General features: G+C 38.2%; 1 protein-coding gene and 1 long non-coding RNA gene across 17 annotated transcripts in view; one reads left to right on the top strand and one right to left on the bottom strand.

Annotated features, from left to right (window-relative positions):
- CAGE1 (cancer antigen 1) overlaps nt 1–20,279 on the top strand; it is a 45,645-nt gene that overhangs the window by 1,047 nt on the left and 24,319 nt on the right. For 3 of the 16 annotated variants that reach the window (XM_070584008.1, XM_070584004.1, XM_070584010.1), the window contains exons 2-9: nt 1,693–1,889; nt 4,472–4,559; nt 6,505–7,028; nt 9,353–10,408; nt 11,147–11,296; nt 15,985–16,095; nt 18,248–18,328; nt 18,552–18,659. In XM_070584008.1, coding sequence (XP_070440109.1) covers nt 1,782–1,889; nt 4,472–4,559; nt 6,505–7,028; nt 9,353–10,408; nt 11,147–11,296; nt 15,985–16,095; nt 18,248–18,328; nt 18,552–18,659 — 2,226 coding nt within the window. In that variant the 5' untranslated portion in view covers nt 1,693–1,781. Of the gene's footprint in view, nt 1–1,671; nt 1,890–4,471; nt 4,560–6,504; nt 7,029–9,352; nt 10,409–11,146; nt 11,297–15,984; nt 16,096–18,247; nt 18,329–18,551; nt 18,660–20,279 lie in introns of all 16 variants that reach the window. The other 13 variants (XM_070584006.1, XM_070584009.1, XM_008517548.2 and 10 more) reach the window with 7 other exon arrangements.
- The window catches only part of LOC139077238 (uncharacterized), a 39,265-nt gene continuing 35,642 nt past the window's right edge, over nt 16,657–20,279 (bottom strand). Inside the window, exon 3 of the long non-coding RNA XR_011529572.1 lies at nt 16,657–16,767. This is a non-coding gene — a long non-coding RNA (uncharacterized lncRNA). The remainder of the gene's footprint in view (nt 16,768–20,279) is intronic.

The raw sequence follows: 20,279 nt of genomic DNA, 5'->3' as shown, positions 1-20,279 counted from the left end.
TTTCTCTCTCTCTCTCTTTTTTTAAACATTGGCACCTGACCTAACATCTGCTGCCAATCTTCTTTTTTTTCTTCTCCCCAAAGCCCCCCAGTACATAGTTGTATATTCTAGCTGTAGGTCCGTCTGGTGGTGCTATGTGGGACTCTGCCTCAGCGTGGCTGGATGAGCGATGCCGTGTCTGCCTCCTGGATCTGACCCGGGGAAATCCTGGGGCACCAAAACGGAGCACGAGAACCTAACCACTCCAGGCCAGCCCCGCACTGGCTTTTTTATACTTTACTGAATGATGACATAGCTTTGAAAAGAATTAAACCGCAATAATTTATTTATTCAGTAATTCAATAAAATAATCCAGGCAAATAGGTAGTGACTATAGATTGAGAAGTTTTGATAGAAATAAATCATTGGAATGCAGGATTTATTCAATCAGTATTTGCTCTGTGAACAGCGCTGGTCCATTTGCTGTAAGGGTTGTTGAAAAGCCATAAGTGGACTTTTCTAGAGGTATTTGTAAATACACTAACACCTTGGACACAATGGTGAAGGCTAAAGTGGTAAAATGAATAGGTGCTGAAATGCAAGATAGATAGTTGGGTTAAAGACAGCGTAGGAATTTTAAAAGTAGCGATTGGGTAAATAGGAATGTTTTAGGAGAGAAGCACCTGCCACGGCAGACTACTGACGTGGTGAGGAGCATGATTTGTTTGCAGGGAGGTGGGCCTGATGTGACTAGAACAGGCGAGTGCTGCGTGGGTAACAGGTTCCGGCTGTGAAAGACTTAGAGAGTCAAGCGGAAGAATTTGAATTCAGTGTGATTGGATGTCCTTTCCACTCCCATCCCCTGACAGACCTGAGGACGTCAGGAGACTGCAGACCAGTGTGATGACATAGGGATGGGAAGAAAGCATGGGTTATGAAAAACATTTTTGGAGGAGAGATGGACAGGACTCGGTAACTGAGCAGCCCACAGATGATGAGGTAGAGGGATGCCAAAGACATCTCCAAGTTTTCAAACCCAAGTGCCTGAGAGAATAGGTATGGCATAGGAAAGTGAGGGAAAACTGATTTACGATGTTGGATTTGACTTGGTAATGAGATATTTGAATGAAAGTATCAAGTAAATAGAAGTACAGTGTTTTGTGGAATCTAATAGGTCTCTGATAATTTGTGTGTGTGTGAGGAAGAGTGACCCTGAGCTAACATCTGTGCCAATCTTCCTGCATTTTATGTGGGATGCTGCCACAGCATGGCTCAATGAGCAGTGCTAGCACCACGCCCAGGATCCAAACCTGCAAGTACTGGGCCGCCGAAGCTGAGTGTGCAAACTTAACCACTACGCCACCGGGCCAGCCCCTCTGATAATATTTTGTAAATATCTTCTGATTAATTAACTAAGAGATCACTTCACCTTTTGAGTCCCAGGATTTTGGGGGAATTATTAGATAATAGCCAAACATATTGACTTCTTGTTATCCAAATTAGTATTTACTACCATACAAAGTTACCTTGGTAGACTGAGACTAAAATCTTTTATTTTTCCAATAACTTGACAAATGACATTTTAAAGTCTAGGACAATGAACTTTGCTGCTTTTCCAATGTGAGGAGGGATAAGGAAAAAAGTTTTTTGTTTGCGTATGCTAATAGACATTAAAATTATGTTTTTTTAAAGAGGCCTTCCATCATTCAACAGATAGGAACAAGGACTGTCAGAAAGTTTGGGGATCACCTTCAGATCCTGTACATTTTGAACTGGAAGCATCTCCTGAAAAATTAGAAAGCATGTCAGAAGCGGATGCCATGAATTTCAGCAGTTTTTCTCAAGGCTTCACTCACTCAAGTTCTCCCTTCTTTATGGAAACCAGCAGTACCACTTCAGACTGGCCTCAGGTGTGCATGGCTTACAAGTTCTGGGAGGTACAGATGTATTCAGCCTTCACATTGTCTTCCATGTGAAAATTTCTTCAAAAATATGAGGAACAATAAAAAGATTTCCAGTGGAGGCATAGAGGAGGGGAATACAGGGTCTGGTTTTCCCAGTTCCATTAGTGTACAAAGGAAGGTAGAATTTTACAGATAGAGTGTTAAAACCGATCCTGTCCTCCTCGAGAAGTCCCAAGAGTGCAGCCAGGGACATGGTCACAACAGCTCAGTCACTGACAGGACAAGAGCCCAAGGGACCTGACATCTAGCCTAGAGCATCTTCCACCACGTCAGTATGGAAAGGATTCAAATGTCATTCATAATGATACAGTGCCCTACATGTAAATGACTTCCTTCCTACCTTCATGGAAATTCCTAGTGCCCTTTCTTACAAAATAAAAGAGATTGTAATGTTCCAAGATCATGAACGTTGTTCCAATGTTTGATAATTATTAGCAAGAGTGTAGGAAAATAATAGGAATGTATTAGGTTGTGCCATATGAAATTGCCTTTTTGTAGTTCAAAAATGGACAAATATTGGCAACTTCATATGGTTCAGCCCATAAATTGGCATAACCTTTCTAAAGGGCTGTTCAGTGATAGGAAATCAAGAGTTTAACTGCCTAGTTTGTTTTTAATTCTACCTCTAGGAAGTATACAAATGAGATCTTTGCTGAATTATGCATAATAACTGAACACTGAAACAACCCATGTTTTCATCAGTAGGGGCCTAGTTAAATTATTGTTCAGATGTACAGTGGATATGTAAACCTTGAATATGATAACACACATATTTGTTGACATGGAAAAGGTTCACACTGCTTCTCACTAGGTAGTGGGCTTTGGAGTGTTTTCTACTTTCTCTTTTTCAAAAGTATTCAAAATTCTTTTTTATATTTATGAAAAACTATTTTCACTTTTTTTTGGTAAGATTTTATTTTTTCCTTTTTCTCCCCAAAGCCCGCCAGTACATAGTTGTATGTTCTCTGTTGTGGGTCCTTCTAGCTGTGGCATGTGGGACGCCGCCTCAGCGTGGCTTGATGAGCAGTGCCACGTCCACGCCCAGGATTCGAACCAGCGAAACACTGGGCTGCCTGCAGCGGAGCGCGCGAACTTAACCACTCAGCCACGGGGCCAGCCCCAAAACTATTTTCACTTTTAAAAAAATTGGTTATAGTATTATCACAGTGTATCATTAGCATTATCAGTGTAGTATTACAGTGTGGTATTATCAGGGTCCCAGATACTGTGTAGTAAATTGTAAAAAAGGAATGTCTTAATTATGTAAGGAGGTCCTCCCTCTTGGATTTCAGTGAGCATTTTATTCTTAATAAAAAATTTATAGACCAAAGGAACAAAAGGCATATTTTAGTGAAAAAGAGTAATATCATAGGAGACTAGAGCTAGAAGTTACCTCTGAAAATCAGTAGTGAGTCCCAAGAATTTGTGTAAATGTAACACCAATACGTGTGAACAGTGCTGTTCTATTTTTCAAGCAGATTGTTCTTGATACTTTTTAAATGTCATTAGGAGGAATAATCTGAATTAGCAACAAGTCTAAAAACAGATTGTTATAAAATATAACTCGGTTTTTATTGTATTTCAAGTGCATTCAATAAGTGGAACAATGCTGTAAAACATTATTGAGTAGAGGTTTGTAACCAATTGACTTTAATGAGAGAGAAGGATTTTTTTAGAGCATCATTTAGATCCACATAGTTGATATACTATTCATGATTAAACCATTGTTTTCCTCAAACATTTAAAATATTTTCCTTAGTGTGTATATATATATTTTTTTCCGGAGTAAGATTAGCCCTGAGCTAACATCTGCCGCCAATTCCCTCTTTTTGCTGAGGAAGATTGGCCCTGAGCTAACATCCGTGTGCATCTTCCTCTATTTTTATATGTGGGATGCCTGCCACAGCATGGCTGGATGAGCGGTGCCATGTCTGCACCTGGGATCCGAACAGTGAACCCTGGGCTGCCAAAGTGGAACATGTGCACTTAGCCACTGCACCACAGGGTGGGCCCCCCTTACTAGCTTATTTGTACTGTTAACTTATTAACCCTTTCATCTTAGATGCATTAAGGTAACTTTGAGAATAAGCTCTACATGAATTTTTATAGATTTGTATGTAGTGGAATCAGATTTCACGTTGTTACTGGGACCCTATTTTATCTATCTTTAGTGTTAAAAGACTAGAATAACAACTACCCTAATGTTTAGGTCAGGTTTAACAAACGTGAAAGAATTATCAGTAAGAGGTATATAGGTTATTGTATATAGGTTTATACTAACATTATTTGAATTGCCAAAAGACCAAAATTTAAAATAGCCAGATATTTGTTTGTCATTTAATATCTTGACTATTAGTGTGGTTTTATTAAAAGGGAGTTCAGATATACAGCAGGCAAAGATACTGGGAAGCCCATTCTACCTGTACAACAAAAAATACTAACAGAAAAATTATATAGCAATGTACATACACCTTTAGAAGAGGCTTATGATGTTTTAAATATTAATGCCTTTTTTATTATTAATACAGAATGAAATAAAGAATGTAAAAAGGGAAAATGAGTCCAAATTCACACTTTCTGAAGAAATTTATAGCACGCTAGACGATTTGTTAGGTGGTGAGTATCTCTTTGTTGGCAGTATGCAAAGAGACAAACTAAGATTTTTTTGTGTCCTATGATAATAACAATAAGAATAATAGCCAGGTACTGTGTAAGCATTTTATATACACCATCACATTTAACCCACAAACAATTCTATGAAATAGGGCTTTTTTTCTTTTTAAATAAGGGCTGTTTTTTATCTCTATGTTACTGATAAAAAAGTGAGACTCAGAGAGTAACATAAGATATACAAGCCATAATCAACATATTCAACTACATTAAAATTTTTTTTAAAACTTCTATATAACCAAATCATAATCAACAAAGTAAAAAAAAATAAGCCGCAGACTGAGAGAAGATACATGCATATATGTGATTGACAAAGGATTGTTAGCCAAAATAAAGAACTTCAATAAGAAAAAGACACATAACAGCAAAACAGGCAAAGTATGTATATTAGTCTGCTCGAGCTGCCATAACAAATACCACAGGCTGGATCGCTTCAACAACAGAAATTCATTTTCTCACAATTCTAGAGGCTGGAAGACCTACATGTATTTACATGGCTAAGTCTGAAGAGCAAAATATTAAGTGAAATAAAGACTTTCATATGGATATATATATCTATGATGCTATTTACATAAAATTTAAAACACAGAAAACAATACTATATATCCACAGTTCACCCAGGGTGCTGCAGGATATTTTGAAATTTGAAGGAAAGAGTGATACAGGATCCACTGGACCCCAGAAATTACGAGCTTGAGACAGTTCACTCTTTCAGTATAAATCCGTACTACAAACCTTTCTATCACATCTCATTTGCAAAGCTGGGTTTTTGGAGATTGCTGTGATAAAAAGTAAGTCGTGCGTGAAAATCTGTGTGGAAAGGACGTGAGGGTTGGTGTTGTCCAATCTGATTCCAAGGTTTGAGACATTGTGTGGTGCCAGATAATGCATCCAAGTAGCAAGTAAGTTTGGTTGTTTAAGGATGAAATAAAATATTTTTATTTCAGCTTATGTATATTTTCAAACAGTTGCTAAGTTGTTGGGACAAATTCTTATTAAGTTGTTTGAGCTCAACTACTTAATAAATGGAACTGTTAGGTATTTCTTTTGGTCCAGAGGTGCTGTGAAAAAAATTACTGAGATATTGAGGTGTCACAAAATGAGAAAGTCTGGGAACTTGATCTATATTATTTAGGGTCCATAAATGAGAGTAACAGTAGAAAAATATGGATGGGAATAATGAATACATGCCGGCTTCAGTACTGTAGTTATCTCTGGGGAGGGGCAAAGAAGGGAATTTAGATAGAAGGGAAGGGTCATGAATTAATTTTGTAACACTTTACTGTTTTCCCTTTTGCCTTATGTGTTTTTGATTTTTTTAAACATCTTAAATCTGGGTAATTTGTCATATTGAGAAACAGTGTAGCATAGCATTTAGGAATAGCATTCTAGAATCTCAGCTGCACTGCTTACCCTCTCTGTGACCTTAGGCAAGTAGCTTAACATCTCTTATGTCTCAGTTTCCTTATCTGTAAAACAGGGATAATAACATTACCTAGCTCCTGGGATCGTTGTGAGATTAAGCAAGTTTATGTGTGTTTGCTATTATACTATTCACTGTGCTTTTGTATTCTTTTGACACATTTTATAATAAAAACATTTTAAAATTACAGTGCAGCGAAAGAATTTTGAAGGTATCTTGGAATTTGTTATAATGGTATTTGGACAGGATAATATATAACAAGCCTTTTGTAGCAGTATTTGAGAACTTTCCCCCATGAAAAAGTTTTGTTTATTAGCACAATGCCATGCTAAAATCCACTCAGCAAAAAAGGTTGAAATATATATAATTCTTAAAAGTCTCTAAGAGTTTATTTCATAAGTCTGAATATAAAAGCACGTAACTTTATGGTCAGCTAATTCTTATTTCCATCTTTCTCCTTCTAATGAGATGTCCACATTGGAAATTACTCACAGAATGTACCAACTCAGCCGATTGACACCAGCATTTCTTCCTTCAGACAGTTTGAACCCACTTGTAAACTTCATCAGACAGAAGCATTTAATAATGAAATGATAACATTTCAAAATCTGACAGAAGGCTTACCTTACACGGAGAAGCCAGAATTGCAAAGTCAAGTATATAATTATGCAAAAGACACCAATAGAAAGGAAGGTCCATTTAAGGAAGAAAATCCAAAGGGAACTAGCACTTCCACAAATAAAGAGCAGCTTGCTCATGAGTGTGTCAGACAACCTCCTAGAAGCCCGCCTCCAATCCACTGCAATGGAGAGACGCTGAAATTCACGGAAATGTCACTGGCTGAAAGTACTCCCGCGGAATCTGCCCTCAACACTGGTCAACCTCAAAGTTTCTTGTGTAAGGAAAATGTACACAGTGATGTTGAAAAACCATTTTATAAAGAGAATAACTTTAACCTGCTTGATCTGAGAGCTAGTTATAAAACAGAGGAGGTAAGATTTTCTGACGGTCAGTACAGGCTGTAGAGTATTAAAGGGTGTGTGTATGTGCGTTTTTTAAATGTATATGAACTGAGACTTTTCCAAGTAGTGCTAAATCGTCTAATTAGTACAAAGGACATTGCTTCTCTGTGGAAAATGCCTTCCGAGATCTTAATCAATTTAAAAACAAAGTTTTCTAGTAAAATCAAGTCCATACTTGGAGATTAGCTCTACCAAATGCTAATGTCTGTGAGGATCAGGGCTCTGTCTTACTCATCCTTTTATACACCTTAGCATCTACACAGTGCCTTGAATATAATAAGCTTTTATATTTTGTGAATCAAATTGAAGCAGGGGGTTGAGAAGAGGAAGAAGTACAGGGGTATTAATTAAATTATTTGACCAAAAAATCAAGTTTTTTTTAATCATGGGGTTCCTATTGACAAGCAAAAAATATTTACTTTCCTACCAAAGTGAAAACATTAAATTATCTTTTTTTTTTTTTTTTGTCTGAGGAAGATTTGTCCTGAGCTAACATCTGTGCCAATCTTCCTCTGTTTTATTCTTTTAGTACGTGGGCAACCAACACAGCGTGGCCACTAACAGAGTGGTGTAGGTCCGTGCCTGGGAACCAAACCAGGCTGCTGAAGTGGTGCTCACTGAACTTAACCACTAGGCCACTGGGGCTGGCCCTTAAATTGCCTTTTGATTTATTAATTCTGGGCATGCATGTCATATCCTAAGAGCTCTGAAGATGCCAACTGTGTAAATTCTATATACTCTCTGAACAAAAAAATAAAAATTTTAAGAATTAGTGTGGGCAAATGAAATCATTCAAGAATAGCATAAATAATACCTTTTCATTATGAGTTTGATGAGAAGAGATATGGCCATTATGTTTCATTTACAAATATGAGCAATCTTTTGTTCATTTATTTGGAAGAAGCATTTAAAAGAGAACTTTATTTCTCTATGTTGATTTCTGGAAAATGACATTTAAAACTGTTTAATTAGGATTTCTCAAGATTATTCCTTCCTGTTCCCATTGCATTTAGTCATTTATTCAGTCAGTCAGTAATACCTTCAGGCATCTATTATGTGCTATCCCCTGTATTATGTGTTAGTTATGTAATGGTTAAAAAACAAAAAGATGTGATTTTTGTCCTTATGAAAATAATATCCTAGTAGAGGAAATAGGCTTTAAACAAATAATCACGCAAATAAATGTAAACTTTCAACTATGATAAATGCTGTGAATAAAAGTTGCATGTAAAGTGTGTGTAAAGTATATGTAATGTAGTATAAAATTACATATAAACTTGCAACTATGATAAGTGCTGTGAATAAAAGTAAGATGGGGGTCTTACTGTCCTGGTCAGGGAGTTTGAGGAAGGCTTCCCTGAAGTGGTGGGAATTGAGCTGAGTTCCGAAGGACGAGCAGGAGTTAATTAGGTTACAGTGGATGGGAAAGCATTCCATGCAGAAGTAACAACATATGCAAAAACCCTGTGGCTGCAGGGAGAATGGTACCTACCAAGACCTGAAGGAAGCCCAGTGTTGCTGCGCTAAAGGGAGCAGGAGGGATGCAGTAGATGAGGATGGAGAGGTAGCATGGGTCAGATATCAAGATCAGATATCAGGACCTTGTAGGCCCCAGCAAAGATAGTTGTCTTTATCCCAGAACAATGAAAACCGTTAAAATACAGGGGTCCAGTATCTTTAAATTCTAGAAAGTTATACAGCCCACCCCTACTGAGGTTTTTATGTCATATTCATTTCAGTATTTTCTTACTACAACTTACTGTCCTTTCTTAATCCCCCAAAACCTGTATTGTGGACAGAAAGTCAATCGTGAGGCATGTTCATCTGACATTCTAAGGCTGAGAGGATTCATAGCATAGTGAGGTAATGGTTTAATGAGAAATAAAGTCTTTATTCAAAAGAGGCCTCACAGACTGTAGGGTAATTGATAAGTTTGTTTTAATTTATTTGAGGTGAAACTATCTTATATGTATTCAGAAAAGTTTGCATCATAGGAAATGGTGAGGGTATCAAAGTTTAACTTTTCTTCTGTGACAGTAAATGTGATACATATCTCTACCCTCCACCTACTGTTTGTGCTCTGCTGTGCTGGTAGGCACTGTGCATACATTTAGCAATTGATACTTAAGTATTTTTTTAAGTAGGTGTTATTGTTGGTAGTAGATATTAGCATTGTTCTTTTATAGCTGAGGAAACTAAACTAGGGATCTAGGATTCAAGGCCAGCTCTGTCTGACTTCAAAGTTCATCATCTTTCTACTCTTTCATGCTTATTTTATTTACTATGATTTACAGCTTGCATTTTCTTCAAAAGGAATACAGAATTCTGGGGATATTCCTAAGGCGTCAGCCAGTCACCAACAGGCAGTAACAGTGGAGGGCGTGGACAGTCCAGGGGTTGCCTCACCTGGGTCTCCTGCAGGCGCTTCTTCGAGTGATGGAGCATCTCAGGAGGACTGCAGGACACCTGACACAGAGCAAAGCTTGGAAAGCTTACAACCTCTGGAAGAGGATTTGGCTTTAAATGAAGTCTTACGGAAATTAAAACATACTAACAAAAAGCAGCAAACTCTGATCCAAGACCTACAGTGTAGTAAAATGTATTTAGAGAGGAAGGTTGAAGAGCTACAGATGAACACTTCCAAACAGCAAGTGTTCGTTGACATCATAAATAAGCTAAAGGAGAAAGTCGAAGAATTAATTGAAGAAAAATACAGAGTCATGCTAGAGAAGAATGATATGGACAAGACACTGCAGAATTTGCATGAGATTTTAGCTAACACCCAAACACTTCTTCAGGAATCTAGGAATGAAAAGGAAACCTTACAGCTAGAGCTTAAGAAGATGAAGGGCAATTATGTTCGTCTCCAGGAAAGGTACATGACTGAAATGCAACAAAAAAATAAAACTCTAAGTCAGTGCGTAGAGATGGACAAAACCTTAAGCCAGAAGGCAGAAGAGGTAGAGAGGCTGCAGCTACTCAAAGGAGAGTTGAAAAAGGCCACCACTTGTGCTTTGGACTTGTTGAAAAGGGAAAAAGTGGCCCGAGAACAAGAGTTCCTGTCTTTACATGAAGAATTTCAGAAACATGAAAAGAAAAACCTGGAAGAAAGACAGAAACTGAAATCCAGCCTTGAGAAATTGGTGGTGCAAGTTAAAAATTTGCAATTCATATCTGAAAGTGAAAAGGCTGAGAATATAAAACTTCAGCAGCAGATCGATGAAGTCAAAAATGAAAATGCAAAACTCCAGCATCAGGTTGCAAGGACTGAGGAGCAAAGTTACCCCAAATCTGCGATAGCTCAGTTAAAGGAGCACTTGGGGGATGTGATGGAGTCAGATATCACAAAGGTATTGTCACAAATCAGAATCTCTAATGCAGGATCTCAAGACTTTCTAATAATCTGGTGATGCATATTTAGGCATGGCACTTACACAAATTTGTTTGCAGAAAGAATTATTAACAAAAAAGGAGAGATGGGCCAGCCCTGTGGTGTAGTGGTTAAGTTCGGCATACTCTGCTTCCACGGCCTTGGTTCACAGGTTCAGATCCCGGGCGCGGACCTACACCACTCATCAGCTGTGCTGTGGTGGGAACCCGCATACGAAATAGAGGAAGATTGGCACAGATATTAGCTCAGGGCAAATCTTCCTCAAGCAAAAAAAAGAGGAAGATTGGTGACAGATGTTAGCCCAGGGCAAATCTTTCTGAGCAAAAAAAAAAAAAAAAAAAAAAATGGAGAGAGAGAATGGAAAATGCACCACAGGTTTGGAGAAGTTTCTTTGGTTCTTGGGTACTCACATTAAAGAACAGCCATTTCTGGCCTCTTGTGATTATTTTGTAAGAGGCAAAAATTAATGTGGGAATTTTGTGGGTACTCATAACCAGACATCTGAAGCATCCTTTGAGAAAGGATTTTGTAAGTGGGGATCTTGATCTTTTTTTTTTCCCTGAGATTTCTGAGAACCAAAAAGTTTGAGAACCACTGCTCGGAGTTTTTAACAGTGGCATTTTATTCAGCATTTTACTTAAAAAGTAATGCAGATTCTTTGTCTTTATTGTGACAAATCTGAATTGTGTACATGTAGGATGCAAAGATAATACATTCTAATTTGGTCCTGAATCGCTCGCCTTGTGAAGATGAGAGCCTGAATCCCCCAGATGTGAAAATAACTTCTCAGCTGGCCTCCAAAATTCGCAATCTTCTGGCTCTGGTGGTAGGACTTCTTACATGCCAGGTAATTAAAAAAAAAAAAAAAAATCATATTTTTTTATTGGGATGGAAGAAATATCAAGGTTGGACTAAACCAGAAGAGGCAATATAAGTTATGGAAGAAAAACAATGGAAAACAAAATACAGCCCCTTCAACCAACCGGTCAGCCCTTCCTTCCTCCTCCTTCTTTTTTCTGTTTATCTTTCTTCAACACCTAATTCCCACAAGTCTATAATAAGATAGAAAATAAAGACATGAGGTGAAACCCTTCATCTGGTACTTCCCACATTTCAGGAAAGCTCTCTCAGAGCACTGGCCTCATGCTCTGGGTCGGTCTGCCCCTCGTGATTAGGGTTTGTTCTCATTAATGAGCTGTTTACCCAATCTAAAGTCTAGCTGTTGGGCAGGGGGAGGGCAGTGTGGAGCTGTGTACAAGAGTAGAATGAGAAATGAAGTTAGAGTCACGTGAGTTTGAATCTGTGTTCACCACTTCCTGGCTGTGTGACTTGGCCAAGTAACTTTTCCTTTCTCCGCCTTGGTTTCCTCATCTTAAATGGGGGAAAAGATGTTTGCTGCTGCCCCTGGGCAGTTACTAGTGCTACATTTAATGAGAACCTATTAAAGGGCATGACACTTGATAGCTTCTCAAATTAGCTTAGCCAGCTCTCTTTCTTCCTCTTCCCTTCTATTATTGTATATTCTTTGATCTTAACTGCTGCCATCTGAGCCAAAATTTGGGGGCATGAGTTGCGACGTTCCTGATCCAACACAAACCTTATTTCTATTTTGTTTCAGCTAAAATTTGTTGAACACTAGTATTTACCAAATGCTAGAACCAGGGCTAAGCATTTTATGCAGAGATCACAAAGTGGGGGACCACAGACTGTATCCACCTAAAGTTTTGTTTTTAAATATTTGAATTTGAATGTGGCACCGACTCTGCTTTGCTGCAGACTTTTCTACCCCACCCTCCCGCTTCAAACATTTGCTTACTCACCACGTTTGCTTGGTTTTCTCCTGTCTCACTGGAGCCTGCTGTTCTTTCTCAATCTTATCTGCTGGCTGCTGCTTCTCTACCAGACCCGTGAATGATGGAGTGTGTCATCAGCCCTCTTCTTAGTAGATCTCACCCCACACCAAACAAATGTTGTCTGTTTGCTTGTTCTGTTCTCCCATCCCCACTGGAACAGAAGCCCCCAAGACCAGAGACTCAGCATGCTGTTTGCCTCTCCCTAACACGGTCAGACTCCCAATAGGCACTCAGTCCGCTGACTTCCCACCCTGTCCTTGGAGGCATTTAAATTTACTGTCCCTGCTTTTCATGGATTATCTCATCCACTCTTTACACCATTCTTTATATTGTCAGGCTTCTTTTTTTTAAACACAGAAAAACCTAGGCTTAGAATAGTTGAGTTTCTTGTCCAAAGTCTCACATATGGTTAAGTGGCAGAACTGAGATAGAAATCCAGGCAGTCTGACTCCAGTGCATGCACTTTTGACCCTTACGTTATACTGGTACTAGTACCTTCATTCTGGGTACCCTTGAAATTTCTAGAGTTTCAGTATTGTTGAAGATGTCTGATTGTTCTGGTGTCAGGTATAACGGTTTGTCTAAAATTTGGATTTGTAAGCTGACTAGGCTAAGAGGGAATGTATGTAAGACTGTAAGCATGTATAGTTATTATAGATGAATACTAACTTCCCAGCCATTATAGTAATCTGTCCCGATAACAGCTTATATACAAGTGTGAATCTGTATGAATTCTTTCTACACTAACACTTTATTAAGATGTCTTATGATGAGTAATTGAAGAATGGAGTTCAATATTATTTTACTTCCTTTGGTTTGGGCACTTATTGTGGAAGGGAGATTTGTTTCATTGTGTTTTTTCCTTCCTCCTTTTATTTATTTATTTATTTTTTTTTTTTTGAGGAAGATTAGCCCTGAGCTAACTACTGCCAATCCTCCTCTTTTTACTGAGGAAGACTGGCCCTGAGCTAACATCCATGCCCATCTTCCTCAACTTTATATGTGGGACGCCTACCACAGCATGGCTTTTTGCCAAGCGGTGCCATGTCTGCACCCGGGATCCCAACCGGAGAACCCGGGGCCGATGAAAAGCGGAACGTGAGCACTTAACTGCTGTGTCACCAGGCCAGCCCCCATTTATTTATTTTTAATTGAAGTAACATTGGATTATAACATTATATAGCTTTCAGATGTACATTGTAATATATTTCGAATTCTGTGTAGATTACATCGTGTTCCCCACCCAAAGACTAATTAGAGTCCATCACTTCACATGTGAGCCTCGTCACCCCTTTTGCTCTCCCCCATCTTCCTCTATGGTAATCACCAATCCAATCTCTGTTACTGTGTGTTTGTCATTGTTTTTATCTTCTACTTATGAGTGAGATCATACGGTATTTGACTTTCTCCCTCTGACTTATTTCACTCAGCATAATACCCTCAAGGACCATCCATATTGTCACAAATGGCCAGATTTCATCATTTCTAATGGCTGAGTAGTATCCATCGTGTGTAAATACCACATCTTCTTTATCCATTCGTCCCTTGATGGGCACCTGGGTTGCTTCCATGTCCTGGCTATTGTGTATAATGCTGCAGTGAACATAGGGGTGCATGTATCTTTATGCATTTGAGTTTTCAATTTCTTTGGATAAATACCCAGCAGTGGGATAGCTGGATCATATGGTAGATCTATCCTTAATTTTCTGAGGATACTCCATACTGCTTTCCATAGTGGCTGTACCAGTTTGCACTCCCACCCGCAGTGTACAAGGGTTCCCTTCTCTCCACGTGCTCTCCAACATTTGTTGTTTCCTGTCTTGTTAATTATAGCCATTCTGACCAGAGTGAGGTGATACCTCGCTGTAGTTTTGATTTGCATTTCCCTGATAGCTAATGATGTTGAGCATCTTTTCATATGCCTGTTGGCCATCCATATATCTTCTTTGGAGAAATCTCTGTTCAGATCTTTTGCCCGTTTTTTAATTGGGTTGTTGGTTTTTTTGTTGTTGAGATGTATGAGTTCTTTGTATATTTTGGATATTAACCCCTTGTCTGATATATGGTTTGCAAATATCTTCTCCCAATTGTTAGGTTGTCTTTTTGTTTTGTTGATGGTTTCCTTTGCTGTGCAGAAGCTTTTTAGTTTGACGTAGTCCCATTTGTTCATTTTTTCTTTTGTTTCCCTTGCCCGGTCAGACATGGTACTTGAAAATATTCTGCTAAGAATGATGTCAAAGAACCTACTGCCTATGTTTTCTTCTAGAAGTTTCATGTTTTCGAGTCTTACATTCAAGTCTTTAATCCATTTTGAGTTGATTTTTGTGCACGGTGTAAGGTAATGGTCTACTTTCATTCTTTTGCAAGTGGCTGTCCAGTTTTCCCAACACCATTTATTGAAAAGACTCTCCTTTCTCCATCATATGCTCTTGGCTCCCTTGTCGAATATTGGTTGTCCATAAATGTGAGGGTTTATTTCTGGGCTCTTGATTCTGTCCATTGATCTGTGTGTGTGTGTTTGTGCCAGTACCATGCTATTTTGGTTACTATGGCTTTGTAGTATATTTTGAAATCAGGGAGTGTGATACCTCCAGCTTTGTTCTTTTTTCTCAGGAATCCTTTGGTTATTTGGGGTCTTTTGTTGTTCCATATAAATTTTAGGATTCTTTGTTCTATTTCTGTGAAAAATGTTGTTGGAACTTTGATAGGGATTGCGTTGAATCTATAGATTGTTTTAGGAAGCATGGACATTTTAACTATGTCAGTTCTTCCAATCGAAGAGCACAGAATATCTTTCCATTTCTTTGTGTCTTCTTCGATTTCTTTCAACAATGTTTTATAGTTTTCGGTGTACAGACCTTTCACCTCTTTGGTTAAGTTTATTCCCAGGTATTTTATTCTTTTTGTTGCAATTGTAAATGGGATTGTATTCTTAATTTCTCTGTCTGCTACTTCGTTGCTAGTGTATAGAAACGCAACCAATTTTGGTATGTTGATTTTGTATCCCGCGACTTGACTGTATTCATTTGTTTCTAAAAGTTTTTTAGTGGATTCTTTAGGGTTTTCTAGATATAAAATCCTGTCGTCTGCAAAGAGTGACAGTTTCACTTCTTCTTTTCCAATATGGATCCCTTTTATTTCTTTTTCTTGCCTGATTGCTCTGGCTAGGACTTCCAATACTTTGTTAAATGTGTGGTGACAGTGGGCATCCTTGTCTGGTTCCTGTTCTTAGAGGGATAGCTTTCAGTTTTTCTCCATTGAGAATGATATTTGCTATGGCTTTGCCATATATGGCCTTTATTATGTTGAGGTATTTTCCTTCTATACCCATTTAATTTAGAGTTTTTATCATAAATGAATGCTGTATCTTGTCATATGCTTTCTCTGCATCTATTGAGATGATCATGTGATTTTTATTCATCATTTTGTTAATGTGGTGTATCAGGTTAATAGATTTGTGGATGTTGAATCATCCCTGCATCCCTGGATTGAAACCCACTTGATCATCATGTATGATCTTTTTAATGTATCATTGTATTCAATTTGCTAGTTTTTTGTTGAGGATTTTTGCATCGATGTTCATCAGTGATATTGGCCTGTCATTTTCTTTTTTTGTGTTGTCCTTCCTCCTTTTAGCTTTACTGAAAATTTTTACTATAACTTCTCAAACTGTTACCCTTAGGACATCACCAATCCTGATGCTGAACATTTCAAAGAGAGTGAGAAAGTGAGTGATATAATGCTAGAAAAATTGAAGAGCTTCCACCTTAAAAAGAAAAATTTAGATATACAGGTACTGTATTTAGCCTTCATTCTAGAATTTGTGTCATTTTTGGTGAGAAAAATAGTCGAAAAAAAGATAATGTAAAAGTATAAAGAAACTCCTAAAATTTGGCTTTTTTAAAAAGAGAAACCAGGGGCCAGCCCATGGCCGAGTGGTTAAGTTCACACACTCCACTTCGGTGGCCCAGAGTTTCACCAGTTCAGATCCTGGGCATGGACATGGCACCACTCATCAAGCCATGCTGAGGTGGTGTCCCACATGCCACAACTAGAAGGACCCACAACTAAAAATATACAACTACGTACCGGGGGCTTTGGGGAGAAAAAGGAAAAATAAAATCTTAAGAAAAAAGAAAGAGAGAAACCAGATTACCTTTACTATGGCCCTGACTAAAGAGATATGTTGTTCAACATTTGCCTTGTTCTAGAACGTAAATCTGTATTAGAAAATCTCATTCATCTACCAAAAAATTGGGATGGTTATTTTTTCCCTTTTGCATGACACTACTGATTCCTGAAGAATAGTGTATTTTGACATTCCTGCAGTGATTTCAAACTTCATCACTTGGAATAATGGAGACATCGAAAACACATTGTTTTATTTCTCAAGTGGGACAAGGGTAAGGGAAGCGGCTCCTGGAATTTCTTCAGTTGTTCCTTTCTTGGTCTAGTGGTGCAGAGACTGAGGGATAAAATTAAGAGAGTAAGTTAAATAGAGAAGGTGATAGGATGTTAACTTGTGCCATTTTTAATCTGAGAGGAATAAAGAAGTGACAGATTAATCTGGCTAAAGGAATAAAAACATTCAAATCTGGGATCTTGGATTGTTGTAACAAATTCAGTCCTAGCCCATCAGGAAATTACTCCTCTGAACTGAGGTGGACAGAAAATTAGTTGCGAGTGTTCTGGGGAATCTCTTTGTCTCCTAGCCAACCTGTGGAGAAACACATCAGGGAATAAATAGACATGCAGAAAACCCACTGGCCTCCACTTCTTAAACCAACCTTCAAAAATAGGCCCAGTTCAGGTTGGAGCAGGAGGTTACAAAAATGCGATTTCAGATATTTATGTTCTTTTGGTAAATTTCTGTGTAATTGCAGAAATATTGGCAGATGACATGATGTGATGTCTGTGATTTGATTCAGTGAAGGGGAATGAGGGAGGAGGAAGAGGTTGGGGATATAAATGATACAAGATTGGCCATTAGCTGTTAATAGTTGAAGCTGGATGATAGTTGCATGGTGGGGTCATTAAGTTTTTTTCTCTATTTTAAAAAATATTGGAAATTTTTCATACTAAAAAAATATTCTGTGCAGTACACTTTTACCTCACTGATATTTGGAAAAGTTCATATACTGAATACTAAGATTTATTGTTATACTGAAAAAACAAATGAGAAATGATTATAAATTGCATCCAGAAAATCTTGGCTAATTTTTTTCTTTAAAGAAGAATTTTAATAGCCTGCCTGTAAAAACAGTTGAATATTAGGATAAGCTTCCTGGGGATCCCAAGCCCACCCTCAGGTTTGATGGTTTGCTAGGACCGGTGGATTCAGCATACAGTCGTACTCACAGCTATGGGGGACAACAGTGAGAGGACAGAGCAAAATCAGCAGAGGGGACAGGTGCATGGGGCAAAGTCCAGAGGAAACCAGGCTCAAGCTTCCCAGAGTCTTGTCCAGTGGAGTCACACAGGACAATGACTTGTGACAATGCCTGTGAAGTGTCATCTACCAGGGAAGCTCGTTAGAGACTCAGTGCCTAAGGTTTTTACTGGGAGCTGTTCACAGAGGCACCTCCTGCCTAGCAAGTACCAAAATACCAGACGCTCCAGAAGGAAAGAGGTGTTCAGCATTAACCGCATTCTCTGTACAAATAGGTGAGCATAGTGAGCCATTCACATCAGGGATGATGGAAACGCTCCCACAATCCAGGTCCCCAGATGCCACTCAGGGGGCAGCCTCGCTAGCAGGCCTTTCCAAGGAGGGCAGTCCCAGGCTTGCTGGGGAACTCTTTTCTGCACACGAGCTATGAAACAGTAGACCCTTTGGAGACCAGAGATTAGACTGTGCACGGTTTGATGATTTTATTGTAAATGGTATAAAATGTAGTTGTATTTCCTCTCCTTCTCTGAAATGTAAAATGCTTTTTTTTTTCTAGCTACTGAAACATAAAGACAGAATCACAACTTTTAGAGAGTTAATTGCTAACGAAAAAGCATTTCAAGATCAGGTTATTGAGGTGAGTTTCACATTTACTGTGTACTGTCTTTAACATACAAAAATACAACTTCAGATACTTATGGTCTTTTGATAAATTTGTTGAAATTTTTTGGCTTTAAGTTCTACACTTCTATTATTCTAGCCACTGAAGATGTCTTTGATAAACTAATAAAGTATTTATTGTCAAATCTTCCAAGGAGTGTGAAAGTATTGGAAGTGAGCACAAATATATTTAATCTCAGGTTACAGACTTTGATTCAAATGAAGCCAAGAAGGTCAGAGATGTACCTCTCTTATTGGGAGCCAAACTGGATAAGTACCACAATCTAAATGAAGAGCTTGATTTCCTGGTAAGAAAGAACTTTTGTTGCTTTGCTATCATTTTTATATGCAACATAATTTTATTACCAAGTTTAAGAAATTATCAACCTTCAAAAAATTGGCTTATTAAATTGTCACACACTGGCATAGTGGCAGTATTATTCATCCACAAAAACAGAGAATTGAAGTTTGCATTTTCAGGTTTTGAAATTTTGAATATTGTCCCACCTGATTTCTGTTTAGACTAATCAAACTTTTTTCTTTCAAAATGCAGAAATAAAAACTTATGTGCTACTTTTCATGGTGAATGAAGTACATTTGTATAGTTGCATGTGCTGCCACAATTCTCATAGCAATAGATGTTTACATTAACCATGATTGGGGTGCTTTGGGAAATAGCACTCATAGTTTACTTTAGATGGCATCTAAAGATAAAGGCATCACCACAAAAAAGAAATGGCAATTATGTGGGTGATGGAGTTGTCAGCTAATACTATGGTGGTTATCCTTTTGCAATATATAAGTGTATCAAATCAACACATTATATATCTTAAACTTACACAGTGTTATATGTCAATTATATCTCAATAAAGCTGGAAAAGATGAAGGCAGATAAAACAGGAAAAATATGGTAGAAGAAAATGAAAATATCTTAGTGTCTAGAAAGTTACAATCCAACTGCATCCCACTATAATGAAAAAGAGATCACTTAACATAATTTATTTTTTAATAGTTAGAGAAGTCTATCATCATATTTCTAAATTATTAAAAATTGGCATTCCTCTGTTTAAGAGGAAAAACAAAAATCCAATGCTGTGAGGGCTCTAATTCATTAATCTTTTTTCATTAAATAAGTAATTATTGACTTCCCATGAAAGGTTAAGCAATGCTAGTCACTATGGAGACAGAAAGCTAGATCACGGATAAGCCCTGCTTCCAAGGAATGTAGAAAAGAAGATAAAATACATAAATAACTATTTATGAGGAATCAAGGAAAAGTTTTTAAAAAAGAGACACGGGGACAAGCATCTAACAGAGGGAACGCTTGTCAAGTGACTGGAATTCAGAGGAAGAACAGAGGGCATCCAAGCGGGAGACTCGTGGAAGACTTTGTGAAGGGGATGAGAGTTGGACCTTGTAGACCAGTAAAATTTGAGCCTAGGGAGAAAAGAGGAGAGCACGCAATAAATCCATCATTCCTCATCAGCTTCTATGCCTCCTGGCCTGGGGGTAACGGCCATGAAAATGGACCTTAATCCCCCTAGCAGTGGGAAGCTGGAATGAGAACAAGGACACAAATGAAAGTGTGTCAGACACACCATGGTGCTTGCAAAACGTGCTACAGTCTGCCCTGTACAAACTTTATCTCAGAGAAGCCAAATAATTGAAGAGGGAGAGTTCTTCACTGAAGAATGTAAGCTTTTAAAAGCAGAAGAAAAGATACACTTAGAAAATTATATTTTGCATCCCTGAAGAAAATAAGCAATCTAGAGAATTATCGTAATTCCTTGTAAAACCTTTAAGTTCAAGACTGATAGGGAACTTCTAATGAATGGGTCAGATTGACAAACCTCTGAGCCAGCTGATCAATCTCAGCCCCACTAAAGGTGAGACAGGCAGACCTGTGCACCCTCACGTGATGCAGGAGG

Source organism: Equus przewalskii, chromosome 19 (genome assembly GCF_037783145.1).
Source record: "Equus przewalskii isolate Varuska chromosome 19, EquPr2, whole genome shotgun sequence".
NCBI lineage: Eukaryota > Metazoa > Chordata > Mammalia > Perissodactyla > Equidae > Equus > Equus przewalskii.
Note: the sequence above shows the minus strand (reverse complement) of the source record. Positions and strands in the feature narration are given on the sequence as shown.